Consider the following 16,769-nt stretch of genomic DNA (forward strand, 5'->3'; position numbering starts at 1 on the left):
ATTTCGCTCCCAATGCATTTCATTTGATATATTCATACACACTCCATAGCATTGAGTTAAGTTATTCGTTGGTAGATCTTGTATGTATTTTAATTTTTTTTCAGAACGCTGTACAAACATTGATTTTCTGATTTCCTCCGCTCCCCAAGATCTTAGAAACAATTTTCTTTAAACTTACATTTTAATACTGAACAACCTTTAAGTGTACATTAATCATTAACATCAATACATGACATGCCTAAATGTTGTGTGTTCACGCAGACATGCTAAAGGTAGATTTTCAATTCCAATTATAATCGCTACCAGCAGCTGTAAGAGGAGCTGCAAGTTGAAGTTTAAATTTCTCTACCATGGTATTTTCTCATTCATTTAATACAGGAAATACCTGGAAATAACCTGTTTTTAAATTGTGCACAGCAACTGGTCGTATATTTTGTTGATATTGCTCTCAAGTTAGATATTCAGTGTATGATAAATTTTCTTGCAGATATTGTCACTATGGTACATTTGACTTGGATTACGACTGTACATTTAGTGAATATATGGATACAGGTCATCCTATGCATGTACCCATCTGAAATCAATAAAGATCTGACAATATCGATGTGTACATGGTCGATCTTTGCATCTGATTCACGAAAAATTAGCGTAGGAGATTCAGTGTCTGAGAACTTTCGCTTCTTGACAGAGTAAACATTTCCTGACCTAATGTCCTAATTTCAAGGTTCATTCGGTAGTTAGTTTTACAATGTTTGTGAAACCTGAATGCAATATTTCGTTAATATTTTCGAAAAAAACAAAAACAGTCGTTTCATGTTATGTAGAACTACGAGGCGACTGTTGGTTAGATGAAACACCAAACGAAAATGTTTCAGCGATGTTTAGTTAAAAGCTTCGTAGTATCAGCCAGTAAGTTCAGTGGTACAGATGTTTATCAAAATGCAATCCTGATTATTGCATAGTCGCATATACAATCTCGAAAGAAATGTGAATAACAAATTATCTCTGACTACAACAATCAGTTAATCAATCTGTTAATTGTAAACAACGTAAAACTTGGGACAAACGTGCATTGGGGCAAGATATCTCTAAATATATATAATAAACGATATTCAGTGACGTTTTTTCTTTACCAAAATATTTATATTAAAGGATGAATCGGATTATCAGAAGGTAATCTTAACAATAAAACAGAAAGATAACTTATAATTCATCTTATCAATACATAACTATTATAAACAAAAGGATGACATGGATGAGTCAACTGTATTATCATAAAATGTCATAAATACATTAAAATCTAAACTGTAATAAACATAATTTCTTGATAAGGTTTGAATACTTATAATACTAAGGGAAAAACAAGAATCTCAACTACACATTCAAATACAGGTGGTATAGAAACTGGAGTCAACTGTTAGTATAACAAACTGGAACACACATGATGGTAATAATTATATATATATATATATATATAATCAAACTTGGCAGTGAAAAATTAGTTCGGGTAACAATTTGAAAAGGGGTAAATGGATTTTCGAATATTTCATCATCGTAAAGTACAGTCAGATAGGGAAGTAATGGGTCACAGGGGTAGAGGAATAATTGTTTATTACCAGTTTGAGACTCCTTAGTAGATTGATCTTATGTAACGAGGCGAGAGGTGTATCTATGACAAGAAATTCAGTAAAGTCGATTATGGCTAGGAGTGGAATTCAAGATGGATGCTTTGTCAAATCCAGGGCTCATCAAGTGGATGTATCAACATCACAGTGTTGATTTTAAAACTGAGACTCGAACCTCGTCTTTCTTGCTACAAACACAATGTTCTCTATCAAACTACTGAGTCCAGATAGCTACTAACGTGTTAAATAGTTATCATATAGTTTGTAAGCGTTTATATTTTTTGACTGTTGATATGAAGTACTATAATTCATTGTGAAACGATTGTTTAGGGTTACTTAATTTTTAATAGTTATGTAACACGCAGGTTTGTTTATGATGTCAATCAGTTTTAAAATCCTGAATTAACATTTAATGCAAAACTAGAAATCAGACCAAAGAAAAAAAAACTGTAGGCTTAAGAGAAGTCAACCAGACATGAAAAATTAAAAGTAAGCATTTGAAAACCAACATCAGTTAAGTGAGCCGTTAGTTTGTAATGTCAATCAATTGATATTAGGATTAGAAAATAATTTATTACAATTAACTTTTTATACAACAAATGTTTATGCCTTTTTATCAATAAATTATAGTTTAATCCATCGCATCCAGCTAATCGTTTTGATAAGTTTCAGATTATAATATATATATATATATATATATATATATATATATATATATATATAACATAGCATAGCTTGAAGAAACAATGATATACTTACGTATCACAAAATTGTCGGTTAAATCGTGTCAGCATACCGGAAGTAGTGTTTTTATCGTCCTCTTCTTCCTCGACATCACTGTGTTGTATCCTTGTATTATTATTATTATTTGACTCTTTTATCACTCGTTGAGCGATTTTGGCATCAGATAATCGGAATTTAAGAATATATTGCTGTGAAGTGTTTTTATCATTTTCAATGGACTGTGAATTATTTCTATCATCTTTTATATTAGCCATATTTGATGCACTTTTCATTTTAGTGCTACTCTTTATATCAATAAAATCCATCAATTTTTCTGCCTACAATTATAGAAAGAGTTTTTATTTATGTATTCTCGTGCAGTGTTTTTAAAAAAAGATTATTTTATATATATCTATGTAAACCGACGATAGATCCTATTCTATGAGTTAGACGATTGATAATAGTCAGCAGCTAACCTTACACCTAAGAGGTTATGTGGTAGTCACCATAGGAAATCTAGAATCTTGAGGAAACTGGTACCTTTCATAGGATTCGAACTCTCGATAATCAGCTTTACAATAAGGTGATTAGGTATACAGTTGAGTGAGTACCGATAAAAAGTTTTTTTTTACTAAAAAAAGAATTTATTCAATGCATTCTTCTTTTCAGTTTTACTCAACAAGCAGATGTCGATTGATAAAAAACTTATAACAATCAAATAAGATAATAGAAAAAACCCGAACAAGGAGATTTCTGATATATTCTATGTGAATAACTTGCTACTGATGGATCGATACATAAGCATACCTACTTCCAATAGAATACAGAAGTTAAATTTAACAGATAGTTTATTGTGTATATCCAAAGGAAACAGAAAAACGTATTTTTAAAGTCAGAGAGCATAAAATGTTTTGATATCTTCAGAACGATTATCAATCTACAAACTAGAATCCCAAGAAAATAAATCGAAATTTGATATTTCAACTGAAATTTTAATTCTATGGTTAGTTTAAGCATATAAATCAAGTATGAACACATTCACATATATTCATACAGCTGATCATTTTTGTGCAGACAGCTTCTCACTCAAACAAAGAGACCAACAAGTCCCATCACCACATTACTGATTATTGAGGACTGTGGTTGGATAAACATACAAGTTATTCTATTTATTTATTTATTTAAACACATAAATATTGGTACAAGGAAGCACCAGATAAATATGCGCCGCACAAATCTCATTTGATTTGTGTGAGGGCTGTGATACTGCCCAGGTGCCCAGACTGAAGCAGGTGGTTTTCTTAGGGGGCCACACCCGGAGCCTTTGACCTAAAGGTCTAGTCCACAAGGCAGTGGAGCATCGTAAGGAGATGCAGTCCCATGGTAGCCGGTGACCAACAGTTGGTTCATACGCCATTCGTTCCTTCAGGATACTGGAACCCACGTGCACCATTGGTTTGGAATCAGGATTTCCCAACTCCCCTAGGTGGATCCTCCACATCCACCAACCCAGTTAAAGCGCCGGACATTCGCTTTTCGTCCTTTCACTTTCTTAAACAATACCCCCGCCACGAGAAGGCAGTGAGTAGGACTTCCCTGGCAGAGGCTATATATTCGCGTGGCCATATGAGAGCATTTCGAGAGGGAGAGCAGACACTCCCCAGTCTCGGCCGTACCAGGGCATTTGGGGACTGTCATAATTAGATAACATAGGAACAAAATCAAACAAATGTTTAGCAGTAATGATGAGAAATTGGTGGATGGTAGAAAGGTAGGAGCGTGGAAACCAATATGTGTAATCAGTCCGTGAGGTAATTGACCGTTGTACTGAGTTATGTAGGTAAGTGAAGACAACCAGATAGTGGTTTGTGCGACTATCGTGACCAATGGTTGGAAAACTCAAACACCTCTTACATAACATTTGCAGCATGTAACAATATGTATGATGTCTAAGGCCAAAATAATGTGTTATTAGGGAATGGTATTTGTGGCAGTTAACAGAATGGATACAGACATGTAGATTAAAGTCAATCAAGATCGTCGAAAATGATAAACCAATATATATATATATATATATATATATATATATATATATATATATATATATATATATATATCCAGAAAAGTAGACAAAGACAGATGGAAATAAATGAAAATAAAAGATGCTTTGTTGCTTTTTGAACACGAAAGATGCTTTGTTGCTTTTTGAACATGCAAATAACAATGTATACCAGCACCCATGCAAATAACAATGTATAGTAGTCATAAGTTAGGACATTCATTTTAATGATCGATAAAAAAAACCATAGTTTGGTGTAAAATTTAAAGATTGATAGATGAACAAACAAATAACGAATGACTAGACATACATACATTATGTCTAATGATTAAAATACATAAAGGGTACTATAATGAGATAAAAAAAATGAAAAGGATTAGTCATAAGAGCAAGGAGAAAGCTGGTTTTGATTAGTTGAGAAATGACATTAATGGAGTATGGGGACATTGGTATGTAGTTGAGTTGCTCAAGTGTTTGTATTATTCGAAGTTGGACAATCGAGGAACGTTTCACAACATAGTACTAGTGAGATGAATGGTCGTTTGGAAGGTATTGGGAAAGACAACCTTAATATTTGATCAGTTATGTCGTGAACTCAATGAGATCAACTGAATAATAGTTGAAAAGTGAGAAATTGAGCTGTAAGTGTTGATAGTAAATTCGTATAGGGAACTGTGGTGGATATTTTAGTCAGACTACCGATTTACACAAAATGGAACCATTTCAAGCATTGAAACCAATATAAATGCCATGCAAAACTGCATCGAGTCAGTTAAGATCACTATCGATATTTGTGAAGTAGTTTAGGGTATTTAGAAAACCAAAACAAACTGTTACCAGAAAATTTCCCGGTCCAAATCATAGGTTATTTATTTAATTAGGGGATTCCTTAAAATTGTACAACCACCATCCAAGACGTCAAAGGACACTAGACATTCATACATATCATAGCTAGAATGATAACATCAAATGACTAGATTCAATTATAATGATCAACAGTTTTGAATTTAATCGAAATTGACATGTTATAAACTGTCTTGTAGTGTTCCATATTATAAACATTACTAATAAATGACACTTATGGCGTGTAACAATGCCAAGGGTAACTTTCCTCCAATTCATATTTCCGTAATGAACTGTACTGATTATTTTTGTTTCACGCCTAGTAATCTTTTTTGTCTCAAAGGTCATATTTGGTGTGTATACAAATAGTTGTTACATTTTTTAAAATTTTTACTTCAGCTGGGAATATAAAAGCTTTCCTAAAAAGCTAGTTTTCTTTACCCCCCCCCTCTATTCGCGGATGCATTAATAAGGTAGGAACCATACTGGCTCCTCAACTCATGTGATATGAGCAGATCCCAGTCTCATATTAAAAGAAAGGATCGATCGTTTGTAATTCAGAATATTGCTATCAGTTGTAACAGAACACTAAATCATTCATGTCATGTTAAATAGGACAGACTGATAGTGTATTATATCTTAATCCAACTGATGAAAGGTTCATATAAAAGAAAACATGTGATTTAAATTATATTTACACTACTAATATCGTCTATTAAATGTATATACATTGGAAGAAATAAGTCACAATGCACATATACTCGAATTATTAAGAACAGACAAACTATACTACTGAATAATTATATAATTTATCCTAGTGTTAATTATATTAGAACAATTTTTAAATCGTTTCTTTTATAAACACAACACAAGAAAAGTGAAATCACCAAACATATATATGACCGTAGGAAATTTTGTTGATAAATGATAAACTATAATATGTGTATTTAAGAAGCGTTAAAAACAGCAAAGTAAATGATAACTATTGTGGTTAGAAAAGGAAAAAAGTAAACAGGAGAATAACCGATAAAGAGAGTGAAGTTGGATTAGTGGAAGAAATATTGTAGGAAATATTTTTGTCAATTCAATGTGTTGAAAAGAAGACATTGATAAGAGAGAAAAAGCAGAAGCAAGCGATACACATTTTATCGCGGTTCGCTATATGTTTTATTGACCATATTTAGTATGATAAACGTTTAAGACAAAAAATGAATAACTACTGAGTTTATTGAAAATTTAACCTTAAATTAAACGATATACTACTGTTACAACGATCCGTTTTCTTTTTTTACACGAATGGGACGTTAATTTACCTTAGACGAATATCTACACTAGATACCCTCCCAGTGTCTACTCAACAGGATTTCAATATGACTCAGGTCAAGAACACGTGATCAGCCTGACTAGAACGTAAATATATTTCCACACCAAAACTCGAAACAATCCAACAATAATGGAAAATCAACCAATAATAATAAATAATAAGGACAGGGGAATATATAACTCATCTGACACCTGTCAGACATAAGTAGTATGTAAATCTAATCAGAAGTGGAATGCAGAGAGTGATTGTAATAACAACAGGAATGATGGAACGATGTAGTTTGAAGAAACACTTGATGGAAGATGAAGCATTTAGTGTATGGTTTTCGTATTTTACGAAGATATTCAGTAATTTGCATTAAACAATAAATTGGTCTTCCCCACCTGACTTCTGGTTCACTAAAGTTATATTTATGCAGCATGGTGGGGGAATAAAACATATATCTATCGAATAACAGATGGCAGTCTACAAAACCGACTTATTTATTTGCTCTATATTTATTGCACTCAGACTATCACAATGACGGCCTGTTTGAACATCTGGGCTACCTATTCCTGCCATCAAGACATTTCAACAAGTTATTTAATTTTGTTTGTTTTAATACATCATTATGGCTATTAATCGCATAACCTATTCAGGTGCGTTTATGAAAAGTATACAACCTTTCGTTGTAAAGGTTACAAAAGGACCAATCACAGATAACGTGGTTGCTGACAATATACATCGAAAAGAATGTACATTATTCAGATATCGATTGACTGAACTGTTAACTTCTAACTGGCGATCACTCAATATTTATTGTCAGGATCAACAAAGAAATAAGAAACGGAAAGGTGTTGAAACACTTTGTGCTGAGAATTCTATATTGTACGAAAAATATAATATTGAATAAAGCTAATAATATAATATATAATGATAATAGTCTGATGAGAGATTGACTGAATACCCATCGGTTATTGATTCTACTGTCAGTACGGTAGATGACACGACATCATACAGTACCTTACTGAATATTGAGTTAAATAATGCGATTAAATGCAACTTATCAACCTGCATAAATATGATTTACATTTCATTGTACTTAATGGGATAGTATGTTGAAACTTTAGGAAGATTAATACTTAGTAAGAATGAATAGAACAAAAGAATTTTATATAATTTTTAGATATAAGTCTCAGAAATTAAGATGAAACATGAGGCAGTATATATCACTTATCTTCAGAAATAACGGACGTAAAGAAACATAATAATGAAGAAAATCCGTAAATTGTACTCCATTGGAAAGTACAGATCGTGAAAACCAAATAATAATCAGGAACGAGAGAAAGAAATGATTGAGTTTCCGTTTCATGGATTGAAAAAAGAATACTTTTTAGGTGATCAAGTCTTTAGGAAGATATTATGTAAGAACTAAAACTACGAGGAACTCCCAAATGAGTTATTTGACTCTGTAATGTGACCTCATGAAGTAGTACAGATTTATGTATTCAGCTTTGAGTTGCACTTTATTTGTGAAGGCTAATAATAATACCAGCCTGTTCTACACCGAAGTAGATGGCATGGGATTCGAGCTTGCGACATCATAGTTAAAAAGTCAACGACTTAATCACTAAGCTTCCACTACACAACATATTAAACACCTCTTAAACTAACTTACGCTAAATTATGGTGTTAATTTGATAATATAGAAAATGAGTAGAAAAATAGTTCTTTTAAATTAAACTTATTTTATCAAAGGCTTTAAAGTGATAGATAAGTTTTAAATCTAAATATGTAAGAATTTATACCAATCACATGATCTTAGAACATTCAACATTGCATACATTTACACATGTATTGGAAAAATTAACGGTGGGTTAGTAATAAAAGGAATGAAAATATTAGTCAATCGGTTGTAGAAACTGATCATTTATGTATAATAATACAAATATGAGTGAGAAATGCGTCAGTTCGAATCTAAGTATATGATCAGATTAAAAACAGAGATCCAGGCAATGTTTGCTCGCAGAAACGTTGGAATTATTTAAATTTCAATAGCTAAGATTATTTCAAATATGATTTTCACAAATAATGTCTTCTCTATACTCATTGCCCTATTTCTGTCAAAGTATTCGTTCAAATATCGACAAATATTAATATTTATAGTACAAATTGTTAACATGAAGATCAAATTTGTTTGCGTAGATTCCTAAGTCTTCTAATGTGTCCAAAAGGTGAAAACTGTGAACATAGTAGTGGATGGATGAATGTTGATAGTTTTACGAAGACGATTTCTTGACCGACTTGATAAGGCGAAATTTTCGATAGTTAAAATCAATGAAGAGAATGCTAAACGACAGATAAACCTAACAATATAATGTGTCAAAGTGATGGCTACTCACAGGACCGTATAATTGATTTCAGTCCACGAACGATAAGAAATCAAAGACAAGATAGCTAGTCACATTTAGTTTCAGTTAGATTATAGTTTACGGACAACCTTCGAGAAATGACTGTGACCTTGGAAAAATTAGAATTAGTACTGATTTAGGAATTAAAGTTAGGGTTTTCGACAGCAATGGAAGTCAACTTTAGTCCATGAAAGCTGTTTGGCTACAGTAATGAGTGAATTTCGCTAGTTTGTTCATAGATTATAGTTTCTCCATAGTTTTTCAAGTAATTAAACTACATGCTTATGAACAGAATATGAACATAAAATAAACATAGCAAAATGATGTAGAGGATAAACGGGAATTAGCTTGTAGGACACTCATTAACTGACCTGACTGTTACGTCTTATCATTGGGGATCGTATCACATAAATGACTTCAAAAGATACCATCTGAATCAATCAGGTGGCTAATATCTAGTGAGTGTGCCATGATAAAGCTTCCTATTGTCCTTAACAAGGGTACTCAGAATTGCGATGATGAAATGGCTTAGAAGTATGTCTAGTGGAACTGGATTAGCAGAGACAGTTTAATCATTAAAAGAGTATCATAAACAATGTAGAACCTGGCACGTGGGTATCGGTTCAAGATGTCACGTGATATCAGAATAAATGAAATGGGGTAGACATTCTGATAGTGCCGACTGGTAGAACAAAACATTGGGTATACACAATGTGACTAGAGAAAAAAGACTAAATAGAAAGTATGAGATAATTTTAAACACTCAAGACCGACAGAAAGACAAAGAGAGAACAAATCGGTACCACCAATTTTCGGCTATATAACCGTTTCCCAATCATTGGTTACGATAGTCGTATAAATCACTATCTGGTTGTCTTCACTTACCTACGTAACTGAGTACAACGGTCAATTACCTCACGGACTGATTACACATATTGGGTTCGACGCTCCTACCTTTCTACCATCTACCAATTTCTCACCATTACTGCTAAACATTTGTTTGATTTTGTCCTTATGTTATCTAATTATGACAATCCTAAATTCTTAATAGAATAACTTGTATGTTTATCCAACCACAGTCCTCAATAATCAGTAATGTGGTGATGGGACTTGTTGGTCTCTTTGTTTAATTGAGAAGCTGTCTGCACAAAAATGATCAGCTGTATGAATATATGTGAATGTGTTCATACTTGATTTATATGCTTAAACTAACCATAGAATTAAAAATTCAGTTAAAATATCAAATTTCGATTTGTTCTCTTGGGATTCTACTTTGTAGATTAGTAATCGTCTTGACGGTATTTTAGCAAGTCACATAGCTCAGAATTAGCAGTAACTACCAGTCAGTGAAGGACAGTTTAACTGGAAAATCATAAGGGCGATGAAACATGACATTTTAATTTTCACTCTGATAATTTACAACTGGTTTACAGAATGAAGAAAGTCATAGGCTTGCTATGTTAAATGGTTTTCAAGATATATGTTAGACATCTTAAGTTGTTTAATCTTAGTAGCATAGTTTACGTTTACCGATAACAGTAGTATGACTTTGAAATATACAACTAACTTATAAGTTAGTCCTATAAATTAGAAGTATATCTTATTTCATTTTAATTTGGAAAATGTCTAAACATAGAATTGTTTGTAAGATATAACTGTGGAATGCCGGGTGTCTTAAGAAAAAACAACAGAGTAATCAGGTCTTGGGTTCGTGCGATTAAAATTTCAAACTTCCCACTAATTTACAAAAATGATTTACATGAAGTAATGTTTTTTACTCTAGCTCATTGAAATGAATAAAATTAAGACATTATTCTAAACAAATGTATACGAAACTCACGTTTTCTGCATTCATAGATATTGGAAGTGTTACAATTGAACGATTAGCGGTAGCATTGCCCAAATCTTGCCTGTTTTTTTTAAAAACAAATATATGTGGAGTCAAAAAAGAGAAGGAACTGGGAAATACCGAAAAAATTAACTACAATAAAAAGATAAATATATGTCATACCGAAAATACTATCAAGGTAAAGTGGTAACTTCAAAATCAATTAACAGATGCATCGATGGGAAGATTCAAACAAACAATACTAAATGAATTTAAACTTCACCCCATCGCACAGACAAGTTACTATCAGGACTCAGTGGCCGAGTAGATAACACGATGGCGTTTGAAGCGAAAGGTACTGAGTTCGAGTCCCAGAGCGAACATTAGCTCTGAGATGCAGGTACATCCAGCTGACGAGTCCCAAATAGGACGAAACGCGCTTTCTGGATTCCACTGCTAGCCACTATCCATTTTTGCTTACAATGCTTGTGAATTAAGGCTATATCGAGGCAATACGCACAGTATGCACATATGCCAATTAGAGACTGACCAGTTGCAGTCCTAAAACATCGATGGGAAGATTCAAACAAACAATACTAAATGAATTTAAATACATTTCTTGTTTGTTCAACATTTTTTCGTATACACTACTTTAATTACAGTAAATAATCATCAACTGAATGAAAACCTATCGGAAGGAAAACGAGTCAAACTATCCCTGGAAGTCAAACTTTTCTCTATTTAGAGAAGAATAAGAAACAATGAATTTTAATCATATAACGAACAAGAAAGAATTAAAAAGTTATCATGATATTTTGTTATCAATGCCCTTCAATTCAAACGCTTAGATCTCGAATTATTTCACTACTGGATTCGGGCTGATCAAAGTTAAAAATCCAGTAAGTTAGATAAAACTAACTGTTTACAAATTGATTGATTGTTGTTATTTATTATCTTGATCTTGAGATGTTTCCGATTTCTACTACGATTCATAAGAATATTGTACACTGAAATGGTAATTCAGAATGTTACATGACGAAATTATCAATAATTAATAAAGTAACACCAAATAATATATCTTTGGCATGTAAGAAACTGCTCGTACAGAAGAATTTAATTAAATTAGTCTTACTAAGTAATCAAGTACAAATTTATGTACTCAAATTTCATCCGTCATTTGTTTTGTAAAGTAGGCTACTGATACTACCTGACTGCTCAAAATGAATTAGATAGGATGAGTTCAGATGTCCAATCACCTAGTGAGCACTCAATCAATTACACATTACTACTATAGTACTTTCATTGAATTTTGATACCAATTGAAGATGATGGCTGACCAATTCCATGTTTTGGTAGGTGGTTTTCGTCATGGATTACTTTCAGTTGGAGAATGAATGAAAGCCAAGGGGGCTGAACAGATTTTACAATCTATCTTATAGACTTCCAGACATTACAAAACTACAACATAGTCAGATGTCGATTTTAGGAAATTTAGGTCTCGCAGAGAGCGTTTAACCCATAGGTTACCGAGTAGAATTCAGTGGTAAACATTTGTAATTTTAATCGATCTACAACATAGTTTGATGGCCATTTAAAGTTATTAGTGATGAATGGTCACTAGTCATAACAACATAATCGCCTCCTTGTTATATTCATCTCTAATGAATAACTGTTAAGACTGTATATAAAAGCAAACGAATAAATCAAAAAGAAAGCGAATGAGAAACTTTTTCTTATTTACTACGTTACATTGCCTTATCTCATAACACACAAAACGGAAAAACTATTATGATAGAAAGTGGAACCAAATCAATTTAGTAGTATAAGTGTGGCAATTAACCAAATTTACGCATCGGGTTAGTGTTGTGCACAGTAACACACACAGAAACACAATATATCAAAATACACTTTCTTACAAAATGATTCTTTCTAACTTCATTCGTATTTCAAGTTTTCTATCCCGTTTTTCTCGACAAAAAGAAACAAATAAATGATGTTAACAAAGACTATTACTAAATCCCTTCTACCAACCACTCCTTATAACTATCCTTTCCAATTGAAGGAAAATAAAGTGTAATAAATGATCAATCCTATAAATATTTATGAACGATTGTGACTGATTTCCTGGTAATTAATCTCTTATGCTGTGTTTCAATTAATCTTTCTCTTTAAAAAAAGAAAGAGACTAATTATTATACAAACATATATATGTGGAGAGCTTCTGTTACGTTTATTTATTATTTCAGTAATATGAAAAGTGAATAATGATTATTTTAAGTATTGTTTTAATATTACAAGAGTAAATTCTTTTTTTCTAGTCCGTTGATTGATAGGTTACATAATTAGTGTATAAACGATCTTTAAATAATCAGTATAGAATTAAATTGATTGAGGTCAATGGTAGTAATTGGTAGATAATGTTGGAGTTTTCATGGTAGAAAATGAATGATTTGAAGAGCGATAGAGAAAACCAAACAGTCAAATATAGATTCATTTGTTTTCATTCAAGTTGTACTTGGCTCATCTTTTTATGACAATATTACACACACAACCAACTATGACATAAATCTTTTATTTCAAGAATCCAGGTTCCATGCTGTCTCCCAGATTTCTTATTCTAGAATATATATATATATATATATAATTAATCATGGGGTCGATTTGTAGATAAATACATGTATGCACAATTTTATAATACTGCTACAGTTCTTGTTTCTTATTAATCTACATCTCTGCATGTCAAATCAAAGTTTTGAAAGAAAGTATGTGGATTTATTTAGTTTTCAATAGTGACTAATACAAGTGACTAGTTTCGAGAGGATATTCCCGGGATTCTAGTGAGAAAACATGATCAGTGGAGTCTAATTCGAATAGAGGGTGTGAGGCAGTATCCTACCAACGACAATGGAAGATGGTCGCGCAATATATCATGGATTGATTGAAGTCAGACATTAACAACGTCCAATGCCGGTTCAGTGGTTTAGAGTTTAAGCGTTTGCTCGCAAGACCTAAGGTGCAGGGTTCGATTCACACATGCGAGATCGTGGATGAAGACCGACGAAAAGTCCCACACTACGACGAAAAGGTCATCCAGTGCTTCCAGGTTTCCAATGGTGTTCTAATATTAGTCGATTGGTTTCAATGAAACACAACAATCTCCACAACCGTATACTGACAAATAATATTATTATTTACAGACTGTGAGTGGTTTTAAGAGAGAATTCATGAAATAAGTAAGTTTCTTATTTATTGTGTGACGATTATTGTTCGTGTTTTAGTAAAAGTTATAACGCGGAGGAAGTGTATAAAATAAGAACATTTTTAAGGAAAAAGTTAAATGTGACCAATTTAAATAGATAGTTGGAGAAAACAAATTTCACAATAAGAAATGCATAATAATTAGTCAGGCTGAACCAAATATGGTTTTCCCGATTACATCGCTGAAAAAAGGATTTCTTTATATGTTACACAACACAGAGGATAAAAATCCCACTGGACAGAATATATATGTAAATGTACGTAGATGTACATACAAATATTAATAACAATACAAAAGTATTGAATAAGAAATATGACGTAGTTTCGCAGTTTTTAAGCAAATAATCTATATTGGTAATAAGAGGAGAAATTGCTTTTAAAGAGAACGTTCAATCATTCCTCAATGAATAAAAGGTTTTAGACATACAGATCAAATAGAGTTGTTAGTAATACATACACATACAAACTCATGGTTTCGACAACATGTAATTGAATTCAAGCAACTGATAGTCGAATTATCGCTAAATAAAGTTATGAATCAAATTTATACAATTTTGACATGTTATCATGGGATAGAGAAAAATAACACTAAAATTGATTAATTTACTCTTTCAAAGTTATTCAAGAGACTTTTATTAAGTCATGATGAGTAAGCAGCACAGAACAGGAGTGAAACAAACTATAGGTGTTTTTGATCACTTTCAAGTACGTATGGTGCAATCATGAGGATAAAAATGACGTAGTACATAGGTATTGTAAGGTATACTGAGTTTTCGAACAATGATGCTGCAGATTACTCTAAGGAAATGACTACTGTTTATCGATTAATTAGGATAATCAATACAATAATTACGTATATGTAACATTATTTCGATAAGGCTTACGGTAGTCAATGTTACATTTTTAACTGTAATGCCCAACGGATAATGGCATAAATTGTACACGTAAAATAAGTCTAATTTGAAGGATGTATATGCCTTAATGGTGGATGGCGCTAAAGAAAAAGCGAAAAACCTCAAGTTCACTCATTCTTAGATGTTTCGAAATGATAACCAAAATATCCCAGACCTAGGTTTTGTGCTATCTGTTACTCATCATAGTTATCGTCAATTTTTCAATATATCGAACTTGAAATGTAGTACTGGTCAGACGATGCCTAATTCAACAGTAAAATTCAGTTACTTCAACAGATTACATGGTGATCGATTACCGTTATACGAATAAACGAGTGAGCCCAACGTAACGTATTGAACTAATTTATGGTTTTATATTAAAGAACGACTTTAGTTGGACAGCAATTGAACAACAAAATGAATTAAACAGTTGCTTTATCATAGTATAATGTACTTTAACAATTCCCTTATGGGATTTTATCGGTCATTAAACTCAGCATTTCTAGCTCTGGTGCTAATACTAGTAATGTGAATAAACTCAAGAAAAGAGTCGTCTAAAACTGATAAAAATTTGGTATATCTAATCAGGATAAAATTAACATAATCAGTCATTTTTCAGATTCCTCTCGAACGTTTTTACAACTGTTTCAAGTTTTCTTTTGGAACATCCTCTGGGAAATAACCGAGATTTCTTAAGGGTGGTCGGTATAAATTTATGCTAGGTTTAACGCTGACTACGATGGACCGACTCTGAGACGATGATAATCTCACACTCATGTTCTTAAGTCAAGAACACTAAGGGTCAATTAGAACCCAGTTAACTGCATTATTATTATACTAATGACATTTGCAAGTGTCCAACAAAAAATGGCGACAACTGACAATTGTATAGGTGATTTCAGTTCAAAGGAGTCAAATATATAAGCTTATGTTTTACAAACGTAAAGGACAACGTGAATTTTCATAAACCAATATCAGTGATCATAATTGATATCTGAATATTAATTAACCAGGTCAGTTTAACAAGCTTAACAGCTGAATTAGAAAACTAAAACTCTAAATACACCCGATAACACACATCAACCATGAATCCATACTAAATTATAAATGATGAATCACAGTGTCCGAAATCATATTTTAAGAAACCACTAATAATAATGATAATATTAATAAAGATATTCATATCATTTGGTAGTTAGATCGCAGTTTATCTAAGGTTACAAAGGCCCTTTTAACAACAGTGTAGTAAAAATACCATAACAAGGTCACGTTTAACAAAATTAATAACATTGTTACGCAACTGTACACGCGTATACATATATAGCCGAAAATGGCATTCAGAGAATATCAAAAGTGAATAACACAATTATTTTGCATATGAAAGCAAACAAGTCACAGTGACAGTATCTAAAAAATGGTATGTGGGAGTATAACAAACATCTAGTTCTAGTGAGAAGCCAGTGCAGTGCAGTTCGATCGTGTGACGTGTGAGACCGATATCCACAACTGGCAATGGATGAAGGGTTGTGCAAAATGATGAAATGATTGAACTCAAACATTACCATAAATATAAAAATATCAACTAGGTATAAAATGAATAGTTTCTTATTTTCTATTAGACAAGCAGACATATATATGATATGGAAATTGTTTGTATAAGTTGCTAGTAATCACGCTATTACAGATATATATATATATATATATATATATATATATATAATTCGCTAATTTTATAACGATTTGAGGTGATTGTAAGGAAAAATTGTACCAATGTTCCGTGTTATTCGGGACTAGTGAGAAGCATGTGACTGTAACGAACAGAGAAC

The 16,769-nt window shown here is 32.3% G+C and overlaps 1 protein-coding gene across 1 annotated transcript in view; it reads right to left on the reverse strand.

Moving 5' to 3' along the window:
- Smp_157590 (putative protein VTS1) overlaps window positions 1-16,769 on the reverse strand; it is a gene marked incomplete at both ends in the record, with an annotated part of 52,693 nt that overhangs the window by 18,080 nt on the left and 17,844 nt on the right. The window contains 2 exons of the mRNA XM_018795002.1: window positions 2,385-2,686; window positions 10,805-10,874. Coding sequence (XP_018649358.1) covers window positions 2,385-2,686; window positions 10,805-10,874 — 372 coding nt within the window. The remainder of the gene's footprint in view (window positions 1-2,384; window positions 2,687-10,804; window positions 10,875-16,769) is intronic.

This window comes from Schistosoma mansoni, chromosome 1, assembly GCF_000237925.1.
Source record: "Schistosoma mansoni strain Puerto Rico chromosome 1, complete genome".
Classification (NCBI taxonomy): Eukaryota; Metazoa; Platyhelminthes; class Trematoda; order Strigeidida; family Schistosomatidae; genus Schistosoma; species Schistosoma mansoni.